This window comes from Ammospiza nelsoni, chromosome 3 (assembly GCF_027579445.1).
Source record: "Ammospiza nelsoni isolate bAmmNel1 chromosome 3, bAmmNel1.pri, whole genome shotgun sequence".
In the NCBI taxonomy this organism is placed as follows: Eukaryota; Metazoa; Chordata; class Aves; order Passeriformes; family Passerellidae; genus Ammospiza; species Ammospiza nelsoni.
In genome coordinates, this window is record NC_080635.1 from 26,348,199 (window position 1) to 26,360,391 (window position 12,193).

At 37.9% G+C, this 12,193-nt stretch overlaps 1 protein-coding gene across 1 annotated transcript in view; it reads right to left on the reverse strand.

The window, feature by feature from the left end:
* Positions 1-12,193, reverse strand: part of THADA (THADA armadillo repeat containing) — a 151,720-nt gene that overhangs the window by 40,143 nt on the left and 99,384 nt on the right. The window contains exon 31 of the mRNA XM_059469077.1: positions 4,665-4,750. Coding sequence (XP_059325060.1) covers positions 4,665-4,750 — 86 coding nt within the window. The remainder of the gene's footprint in view (positions 1-4,664; positions 4,751-12,193) is intronic.

The following is a 12,193-nucleotide window of genomic DNA, read 5'->3' on the forward strand; positions in this document are numbered from 1 at the left end:
TCAGCAGACAGTTGAAACAGGACCTCATGTTTCTCATCACACACACACACATGTGTAGTGCACAATATTTTTGCAACCATTTCTTTAGTTCATGAGCAGAATATAAGAATCTTAACCTACAAATACAGATGGTTTAGGTATTCAGAAGAAAGCAAGAAAATGGAATTATGCTTTTGCAAAACTCAAGGAAAGAAAATAAGTTAGAGTAGATTACTGGCTACTCCATTTTGGTATCAAAACAATCTCTCTATGAACTGGATTAATCATGTACATACTAAGGAACTGTTCCCATGGTTAACCACAACACTGGAGTTTGGTTAATTTCAAGAACTTTTATAAACTCTTCCACCTCAAATGGAAAAAGGAAAAATGCTTAGTTAGACTACAAGTGGCATCTTTTCCTAAAACATAGATTCAACCTATCTGACATCCTGTTTAAATGTTTTCTCTTTCCCACCAAACTTGAATTTTGAAGACACTACACTTGACAACAGGCCAAACCAGATTGACAGCATATACACAGGACAAAGCAACAACTTGGCAGGATTATCTTTAGCAAAATTTTCGTTCATCTTTTCCCTCTTCTGTTCTACATCCTACTTCACTTACACTGACAGAGCTCTATCAACAAGTGCCATTTTTGGGAACACAACCCTGGCCAAAATGCACTTCTATTAGTCAAGTCCATTATAGAGAGTTCCATCAATTTTTCCCCTCACAAAACTACAAAATACTACAAGAAAACTTTTTCAAGATGTGAGCAAGAAGGAAAATGTGACCTCTGTCTTGTGGCATTCTTCATCTGTTACAGAGAGACAGAGCATGGCAGATCTGAGCTTTCGCTGCAATTCAACACTCTGGCTCCTGCATGAGCAGCACTGCGGATCACAGTAATGATCTCATCTTGTTGTTTTGCTGCAAACACCAATTGCCAGAAGATCTGAAGGCAGAATGTCTACGACAGATCCTCTCAGAAGTTCATATATTCAACAGAGGAATCCTATTTAGTGAAACAGTGTATCACAGCAGTCCTGTATCCCATCTCTTGCAAAGCCCATCTCTGAGAGCGCAGCAAAGTGTGTAACCTCAGATGCACACATGGATCTGGAGCTCTACAGACCTCTGCTTCTAACTCCTCCTGACCAAAACTTGTGAATTTGCAAATAACCATATACACAGCTAAGGCTGAACATGTTCTCACCTGGACTTGAGGTCATTTTCCCCACTCCAATCTGCCTACAAATGCTACTTTATTCCTCTGTAATATTTGAAGCAGGATAGAAGTGCCAGAATATTCTCTGCAAAAGGACTGCATTGTTCTCCCAGGAGAATGAAAAGGTCTAAACATCTGTGATTTCTGATCTATAAAACAGTTAATGTGGAGAAAATACATCAAAGAGGTCTGCAAGAACAAATTCCCTGAACACTACTAATAACTATTAGTAGTGACAATAGACATTAGCTCATCAAATAATCCTATAGCTGGTAAGAACTTTCTTTACTCTCAATAAAGGTAAAATAGTATTTCTATATTTCTATTTTTTTTTTTTTTAAGGCTTGCTTCCAACCACAATTGATAACAGAATCAAAATATTTTTAAGTTTATATAGTCTTGGCTATATGTACTGTCTCAGCACATCTGAAAGCCCTTAGACATATCAGGAGCTGAGAAAAAAGTTCTAGATTTTGCCTATCACCTCAAGGAAAGAAAACTGTCTTTTCCCAGTGACATGAATCAGGCAACACTTCCATCCAGTCCAGCAAACAGGAATAACTATGGGGTTTGCGGGTTGTTTTGTTTTGTTTAAGATAAATAATCATCATTTAACCAGCAGTACATTTTTAGCTGGACAAGATGCTTTTGGTATCCATTACTCCCTGCCTTCCTTAGCCAACATTTTAAAGATGATGTTTTCTGAATTTGTGAAGTAAATTCCCTAAGGGTTATCCTGCACTTTAAGAGACAGATTTTATTAATTGAAAACAACAAATCACTTACAGAAAATAATCATAATGTAGGAAAGGTCTAGGCAGAGCTGTTCTCTGAAAACCTCTTTGTAATTGTAGCCTCTTTAGACAGGCATAATCAATTAGAAGTGGTCTGATTTTAACCAGTTGCAGGCTCATTACATTGCATTCCCATTTCTGTTGATGAAAATCAGTTTCAGCCTGTGGCCTGGAACTCATATACAGCACTTCCTGGGGCCTCTTAGATAAACACATCAAGAAACAGTTTTATTTGGATTTGTCCCTCACCCTTTATTCATTGAAACAACTTTACAAATCAAGATTAGAACAGAGAAAAATTGGCTCATAACCAGAGATATGCATATATGAGTAAGATATTTAATCTGAGAAAAGTATAACGCTTCAATTAATAATTATATCTTTAAAACATTTAAGTGGGAGACTCAAAACATTCAGTTTTAACTGGTGAGTTTAGTCTTTCTCTAACTGTGTCATGGGACACTCAGTTTCTATTTAATATAAACACATAACTCCTTCCTTTCAGAAGGGCTTCTTGCCTGTGATACATAAAATTGTCCCAAATGTATCTTTAGGTTTTCAAAACAGTACTTCCAGCCTAAATTTTTACTCTCTGTAGACACTGCCTGAAATATGTAATTTTAAACCTACCTAGGAATAAAACTTTTAAACAAAACAAAACTGATGAACTGTGCCCAAGCAGAGAGACTCTGCAAAAATAATTGCTTTCCTTCTGCGGAAATTGTACCTTACAGCACCCAGGTTTGGTACAGTCCACATGAGCTTTGAAAAAGAAATGAATTCACTACAGTTGGTAATCCAGCCACAGCACGGTGCAGCCCCTCAGGCTCAAAGGGCTATTCACAAGTCAGGGGCATTAAAAAAAAGGAAGGGAGTTTCCTGGTGTGGAGAGCTCCATAAAAGTCTTTGCAAATGTGCAGCAATTGTTTAAAAACCAGAACAGACAAAAAACCCCAAGGATAACTGAAATAGGAAAGAGACTGATAAAGGAAATGCAATGCCCAGTAAGTAAGCAAAAGCAGGAGCCCTCCCCTGGAGTACTGGCTGTTCCTTCCTAAAAGAAAATACAAAAATAGAGCTGAAGGGCAAGTGGCAAGAATAATCAGAAGATGAAAAAAATCTTCAGATGAAGAGAATACAGAAAAACCAGGATGATTCATACCATAAAGGATCTGAACAGTGGTAGAGGACCATGTTAAAAAACTGGAAAAAATAATATTCCCAAAAGGATCTCTCTTTTAAAAAGTAGTATTCAAAGTAAAAGCGTGATGAGCCCAAATATGGTTGAACGAGGTTTTGGAGGTTGTTTTTGTTTATTTTGTAGTTGTGATACACAGCTAGACTTTTTAATGTACTGCAAAGGATTATCTCTAAGGCCAATGGCATATGAAGATCTAAAAAGCTTTATTCTGTAGCAATAAAAAAAAAGAAAATATATTTTTAATAGAAGAATTATTGTTGGTAGGTATAGCTTAGCTCGAGAAAAACCAGTAAATAGCCAGGAAAAAAATCATCCTTGAAGACATGTTATATTGAAACTGCTTTAGATAAAGTGGTGCATTTCACCCTATAAAGCATGTGGCCCTTCCCTAGTCACTCTGTATGCCTGTCCTTCTGTTGTAAGGGCTAATTCTGCATCAATCTGTCTGAAGAAGTTGATTGCAGACATGTTCATCACCAATTTGCTTTCCTAAAAACTATCCCTATTTGAACTGTACATTTACAAGAAATCACACTAATAGCAATTTTTAAATTAGAATGGAACTACCTCAACTAAAGGTCTAGGCAAAAAAAAAAAAAAAGCAAAAGGAATTGGTTTTAAAATTAATAATGCTCACAACATGTCTCTGAAATAAAGAATGGTTCCAGTGACTTAAATGCAGCATTAAAATTTTAAATAAAATGACAGAACTATTTACTAATTGCCTTCCTGGACTGACAAGGTAATTTATTACTCACTTCTTCATAAGAGAACAAAACAGGCCCACAAGGAAGCTACTTACAGCTGACTGAAAGCTGCCCACACACTGGCACACGTGAAAGGCTGTACCTTCCTCCCTGCCTTTGTTTTTTCTTATTGTTCACAGCTTGTTTTGTACTGTTGCTAACAGTAATCCACAACATTAAAACCACTGATAGTTCTTACTGGTCCTTCAAAAAATTCCCATTGATAAAGAATCAAAATGAAAAAAGAAACTGAAAGAATCTCTCAGAGTTGTTTTTTATAAAACTTCTGAACATTAGAAAACCCTTTCCCTGAAATTATTTCAGGTGTCTCACGAAAAAAACATTTCTGTGGTTTTCTGGAAAGGTTAAAGTTGCAATAGTCCAGGATGTGGATTTTGGATTAAAAAACCATTTTGGAACATGAAAAGGAACTTTTTTGTTGCTAGCCATTCTAGGACTAGGAATACTGCAAGATCATCACTTCAAGCCTTGACATGGAACTGTGCCTCAGTTTTCTCCTCAACAAAACCTAGGACAAGTTCTTGAGAAAGGCAGAATAAAGGGCTTTCTTCCACAAGGCAGCTAAAAGATTCCACAAGCCAGTAGATACCCTAAGCACAAGTAATATACTGTTGTTTCTCCAGGTTAAACAGAGCTCAGAAATAGATATAAATATTAAATCTGATGTATAGAACAGTATACTCACTTACCTTGCTTTTGAAACTTCTCCAGGTGAGTACTCAACATCACAAGAACATCAAGATAGGCAGCTCTGGTCACTAAACAAGGATTTAGCCTAAAAGAAAAAAAAATCATGTTTTTAAAGCTTAAATCCTTATAACCTTATGCTCAGATACAGCAGAAAACAAACTAGTTTGGCATGTCTGCTTTAATTGACGAAGATAAACTACTGGTCAAATTAGAATGCATAAATAAAATAACTAGGACAAGTTATCTAAGCTTCACTTCCTGGTCCATTCTGAGTGACAGTCTCCCTTGCAGAATTGCAACACCTTCCTTCTCCAGCCATTGCACTGAATGACATTTGATACATTTCATTATTACTGGATGAACCAGCTTGTTGTAGCACCTACTAGGTCTTTTTGTTTATAAATAATGTGTGTAATTAAATGCATCAGCAAAAAGAAGTCTTCAGTTCTTACTTTTACAGCTCATGAACGAGAAACTTCCCTTGCAAGGTACCTGCTACACCTTTTTAATGGCCATAGCTCTCTCACAGTTCTGATGAAGACCAGAGGCGTTCATGTTTTTAAAATCAGGTATTTCTTTTTCCAAACAAGGATATTTGGGATTTTGTGTATATAATGGAAATTGGTAATAAGCTACTTCCTGCTCCACCTTTTCAATCTGCAAGTGAGAAACATCTATTTTCTCTCCAATTAGAAAAATAAAATTAGGTTAAAAACTTCATTTTTCTTTGTATTACTATCACTGAAACATACTTAGCCATAAAAACTCTTTATAGATATAACTTAAAATGTGAACAAACAGGAAATCTAGTTCAAAACACAGAAATTATTCTGAAGAGCCCAATGGGACTTGTACTAAAACAAAAACTTTCAGAATCAAGCAACACAAGCTTGAGTTATGACTAATTCTGTTCAGTATTTCATTTTTATTTTATCTGGCACTTTCTTTGTATGCTTATCTTAATGTTTGAAACTCTTTCAAAAATTGTTAATTAAAAATGTTCCAACAAATATTCTGAACTCTAGCATCTTTAAAATTCAAGAAAAAAAAGCTTTTTCAAGTAAGATAAGTGATGATGACACAAAAATGAAAGGTTTGAGGCTCTTGCATAGTTTGGTCTCTGTATTTGCCTATGGAGAGTTAGCCTGTGAACCTATTAAAACAGACAACTTTAACCAGAAATATTGCTCTCACCTTCAGTAATAAACTCTGCAAGAAGCCTAAAATACTTATGCTTTGTTTTATGGCCTACAATATAAGGCATCCACACAACACACAGCAGAATATGTGCTACCAGGATCTCTCTTCAGAAGAGCTTTCTTCTCCTTTTGCATAAAAAGAGACTTTTTGGACACTTTCTCGCTAGTGAAGTAGTCTAAGTTCATACCTCCCCAAACTTCTTCATGCTTGCCTCCAAGCTCAAGAACTACAAGCTGCCTGATGAGAAGATGCATCATCAACAAGAACCAAAGCCTTAAGAAGCCAAAGCAATTTTAACATGGCCTATTTTTGCAGAGTCATATTAGGCAGACTTAATTTCTATCCCCTCTGATTAAGCAAAGATTTTTCCTCTGTCTTGGGCATTCAGTTGCTGCCTAAGTTGTTCTTCACAAAAGTGAATGAAAACACAAGCAAGAAATACTCATGGAGTTGGGAGCTCAAGCCATGAGAAAACAGAGGGATCAGTCAAAGGCTCAGAAGAAAAACAAACTACAAGAGGTCTCTCACAAATGGATGAAAGCAGCCACAAGTTTCCAGCCAATATGAGGAACCTAATGGATCTACTGCACTTCTGCTCCCTCAAAAAAATGGAAGACTCGCTTATCATTCCATGTTTTCAGTGGAAAGAAAATTTCCAACATACAAACTGTGCCCTGGGCAAAACATGGCTGATGCAACTTTTACTGAAGAAGAGGCAACAGCAACACTGGCATGTTTGTTATTCTGGTCCACCTTTTAAGCACTTACCACTTCATTTAAAGTATGTGCATATGCATGCTTTGATTTTGAAATGAGACTTTTCCAGCATAAAACATGCCAAATGTTTGTCCTTGGCTGGTTCTGTTGCACTGGTGAATTCTCATCCATATGTGCCAGAGGATACAACAGGAAATTCAGTTTTCCAAAACAAAGTGCTGTTCAGTGTTGTTCAGATTGTAGCAGAAAGCTCAGTCTTGAAGACAATCAAACTGTGATTTATGTAACAGATCTGACAGCCAAAAATCACAATGCTAAACACTTCAAGTGATGCACTGCACAGTATTTAACACGACCTGTTCGTGCAGAACTTCAGCAACACAAGGGGGAACAGTACAAGATGTTTCCTTTTTAACACCAAGACCAATAAAGTGGTGTTCTCATTAACAAGATTTGAGGAAGTCCGTCTCCAAACAAGAAAGTCGCATCAGTAGCAAAAGGTGGGAGCTCCAGACATCTGGAACAGCATCCCTTTTTTCTGTCCAAAATCCAAAAATTATTTCATTTCCCCTCCAACCTGGTTATTAATGGAAACAAATACATCATAGGCTCACTCCAGATGATAAACTGTACATGACTCTGAATGGGGTAGAGCTAGCGACAGTTAGGACTCTCCTATCTAAGGGTATATCTACACAGAAATATCAAATAGCTATCAAAACAATATTCATACTATACACATCTATACTAATAGCAGCCATGTGATGCCAGGGCACAGATCCACACCTGATTAAAGCAATGCTCTGTCTATGCTAGCCAGTAGTTTAGTGTAACAACAGCACATCTGGAAGTCAAAGAGCTGACACCAAAGACCCAATGGCCACCTGACGTACTGTGTCCAAATGCCTTAAACCATCATTTTCACAAGTTCAAATTGTTGTTTTGTGTTTGGATATAGAGCTTATAGCCAGCCTGCTCCTGGAATCTTACTGCACTTAGAAGCTTGCCCCACACTTTTTAGTACTTCTTCATAGTGGTCTCACTTGGAGCTTGACTGTCCAGCTGGAAATAAAAATCAGGTCCCAGCCAACTGTGGCATTAAACTGCACTAACAGCTAATGCTGCAGAATGTTTCAATGCACTGGACCAAAGAGAGGCCAAAGGCTGTCTGCCCTGGGTATTATGTGAAAGTCAAGGCACAGACTGGACCTGCCAGGCAGAGGGAAGGAAAACTCCTGCAACAGGCAGGAACAGAAAGGATTATTACTTTGGATTACTACTTAGCAAGAATAAGATGCAGAGAAAACATATTTCTAATGTAATCAAGGAGACAAAATGACTATGGGAGGAGCTGCTGTGTCCTCACCAGATCATCCTATGAGGATGGGCTATGGGAATTGGGATTGCTCAGCCTCAAAAATACTGCAGCCTTCCAGTACCTAAAGGCAGCCTGCAAGAGAGAGACTTTACAAGAGCCTGAAGCAACAGGACAAGGGGGAATGGATTCAAACTCAGTGAGAGCAGGCTTAGATTATATATTAAGAGGAAATCCTTTGCTGTGAGGGTGATGAGGCACTGGAATAGGCTGCCCAGAGCAGCTGTGGATGCCCCATCCCTGGAGGTGTTCAAGGCCAGGTTGGATGGGGCTATGAAGAGCCTCTTCTAGTGGAAGGTGTCCCAAGCTCACAGCAGAGGAGTAGGAACCAGGTGATCTTTAAGGTCCCTTTCAACCTAGGTGATGTTATGATTCTACGATCACAAAAGCCCACAGAATATACAAGACCATTGAAAGGACACAAGTCAGTAAAGTTGGACTGAAGATTTTAAAGGGCTTACGCCTTTATTTTTTTGGAATTGCCCAAAGGTCTGGCCTAACAGTATCTTCACTAAGATGGAAACAGATGTCTTTTTTTCCTAACTATTTTAGGTAGGCCTGGCTGAACAGTAGAAAATCTGAAAACACAGGTGCCAGTTTGCATAATATTGACACTTCACAGCAGATTTCTGGATTAATCCTGAAATAAAAGTCTTCCAAACTTACTCAACTTCTTGTCATTAATGATGAACAAGTGATTGGGGATAGAATAGAGAGACTTCTTTGCAATTGCATTTTCAATTCTGGCATGTGAATATAAAATTTAAAAAGAGTTCAAGACGCTTGCAGGAGGAAACCTTTTGTTAGCTGTTAGGAGTCCAGGGAGTTTTTTTCAAAGACAAAGGTTAATGGAGTTAGAGTCAGTTAAAATTCACAGGCTCCCATTCACAGGCCTTTGAAGAGGCCTAGGTTAAGCATTTATAGAATATTATATGACCAGAGTAACAAAGAGCTATTTGTTTCCAACAAGGAACTGCCTGGTAGGTGAATGAGGAAGCATTCCCTGCAGGAGATGCAAATCAGATTGGGCAGGCTCAGAAGCTCCATGTGCAACACTGGGGTTTGCTCCAGCTGGCCTTGGCTACCTACAGTAGCAGTAGGGCTGATTTGATTTCTGCTCTGCCTTTACCTCCACTAAGCACCACTGATTGCAGCTTAGGACTATGCAACTGAAATCCATCCTAGACTATCACAGCTTGCAGCTCTACAAATATTATCTTTAAAATGTTTGATTCACCTTTTATAGTTAAGTCATGCTGAATTTGAGGTAGTCATTGGTTTGCTTATTTTGGATGGCAGATCTAATGCAAACCAAGCTGGCATTTATTGAAGAAATCAGCAATATGTGGTCACAGACCTCCCATGTACTTGGCTCCCACAACTTCATTGCTTCAACTCTATCAGAAACACATGGCTTAACTTTTAAAAATTCAGTTTCTCCTGTATTACTGTTTAATTTAAACAAGATCAACATTAATGAATTATGGAGCAAATTACCTTTTTTTTCCAAGAGAAACAACAAGGAGCAAAGAACATGGAAAGCTCACACATTTGGCCTCAATTCTGTCAGAACACAGGGGAAAAGACAATCTCTTGCTTCTGTAACCACCAAGATTTGAAGAGGCCCTTAAACAGCATTTCTGCTTATTAAAGGGTACCATTTATAACCATCCAGATTTCTGTATTAAAGTCAGGATGCCAACACTCCTTTATAGCAAGGACCAAAGAATTTTGATGCACAGCTTCTGCAGATTCTCGTTATCTTCCCAAACCCCCAATTTGCAATGACAGTCAGATGACTTAAGAAGCTGACAGCTATTTTATCCTGGATCATTCCTCTTTTTCCACCTCACTTCAAGATGAGCAACAACAACTGTAACATTCATTTATTGCATTTGTTACATAAATAAGACAGATACAAGCTAGTGATTATGAAATCAAAGCAGTTCGTGTTAATGTTTATTACATTAGCTTTTGGTTATTCTAGAAATTCAATGTTTTCCAAAGAGCTCGTTTATTTTGCTCATATTTTTCCTCATTAGGAAGCAGATGTTGGAAAACTGCTAGCAGCACAAGCACTATTTAATATACAGCGACTTACAATATTTACTAAAAATGTAACAACATAAAAATCAAAGCATATTTCCTCAAACTCTCAATGAGCACTAAGAAATTTCAAATGCATCTGGACAACTAATGTCTTTCAAATAAAAATCCATAATATCTCTCTTGTGAATGAGGTTAGCTACAGGTATCTTAGTGTAGTTAGCTGTCTTAGGAATTCCTAAAACCTTTTATAAGAGGTCTCATAAAAGCTCTGAATTTTGGAGTCTCCAAGCTTTTAGAAATATCTGAAAGACTGCAGATTTTTTACCCAGTGCTGCCTTATGAATCTTTTAAACTTCTAATCTTATTTCTGAAATGGGAATATCACTTTATTAACTAACTATCAAAATAGAATTTCCTCCTAATAATGTAACATGTACATTACAGGTCTGGTCACAGTAAAACAGTAAATAATTAACAGTGTCTTACAATATTTTTTAATACAGTGTTTAAGTGACTCTTAGCAACTCAGATTGGTTAATTTCAGCTCCAAACTTTAAAAACTGGTGACAAGATTTGGATAATGAATCAAGTTGATGTAGAACTTTAGTCAAAATTATACAACTTACAAGTCACCTACAAATCCTTGTATTTTGTCCAAAACCATCAAAACACACTCTTAAGCATCAGGGTTAAGACGCCAGAACTGGCAAGATCACAATGGCAACCCCTTCAGAGGTCAATCACAGCTACCTTGTGAAGAAGAAGAGATTCATCTTAATCACTTGCGTGATTGCTTTCATTTCAATTTTTAAAGTGATCAATTAATTAAATGAACTGCTTACTCCCTCTCCGGTCTTCAATGAAAAAGCCACTCTTACTGTAATGCTGTATGCTTCTGGAGCCTGTAGAAAGGCTGGAAAGGACTAAAGTTCCTGGAAGGAAGACCTGTTCTTATGATTAAACTTACCAATATAATTTAAGGAAAAGTCCCATAATAAAAGAAACACTATAATTACTAAACACTGCCCTACTCTTCTGTGCATATAACATGTCATTGTTAAAGAAATTAATATTTTAGTTGGCAGAAAATAGATCAGCTTACTGGTCATGAATTTAAACCCCAAATTCTCCTACTTTCTAGCCACCAGTATTACAAACAGTTTTTTATTCCAACAGATCAATAGAATTTGTTTCCTGAACATCATATTCAAGTTAATGCACAGGATGCAATTGCACAAATTATTGTATTTCTGAACTGTATAAACATTTCCGGTAAGTCAAAATTATAGGAACATTAGAGGCTGGATTTTCATCTTTAGCACTACATAAACACAGGAAAGAATTTTTATTAAGTCCAACATGACAAAGATGGTATTTAGGGATGGGATCTGTGCAACTTCCTATTATGAGTTTCCCACTGTGCCTTTGTCTTCCATAATCTCAGCTTTTGTGGCTGGCACACTGGCAACTAAATTTTGGGTTTAAGTTTATCTTCCCCTCTCTGCCAACTCCCAGCGGAATGCCCAATCTCCAAAAGTATTCCTCCTTCTGGTGGCCAGATTCTTCTGATATGTGACCTGCCATTGTGTCAGCTAAAACACCTTCTAAACACACCAAAAAGTGATGTCTTGAGTCTTAATCTGTGACATCTGTTATGTCTTGAGTCTTGATACAGTCAACTCTACATAATCCTTGAGGGCTGTCCATGGGGAGGTCTATCCTTGGAGAGTTGCTGATGAACTGTAGCAGCCTGAATTGCTGCTAGTAAAGCCCAGGGTAAGAAATCAAAAAGGGCCTTTGCATGGCATCCAGAGATGTTTAATTCAGCTGTGTGGTGAGATGTTCAGAGTCCCCAGCACACAAACATAGAGGGTCCAAGCTTATCAGAGGCAGAGGGGCCTGGCTGTGAACCTGTTCTTGGGGGAGTACAAAGATAAGGACCAGTCAGGGAATAGGGAGGGAGTGGCCCAGGGACATAGGAACAGACATAGGAACAGGGGATCGAGCCAATGGGGTCTTAACAGCTTTTTGAGGTAAGTTTCTTGTGTCTCTCTAAACCAAGGAATGCCCCCCAGGGTCTCCACAATGAACCAGGTCAAGCTGGCTTTGGGCTGACCACATTTTACCTGCAGGGTCATCTGGTGAAGGATCAGTTGTCATTTATGGAGGTGACAAAGCTTATGGAAA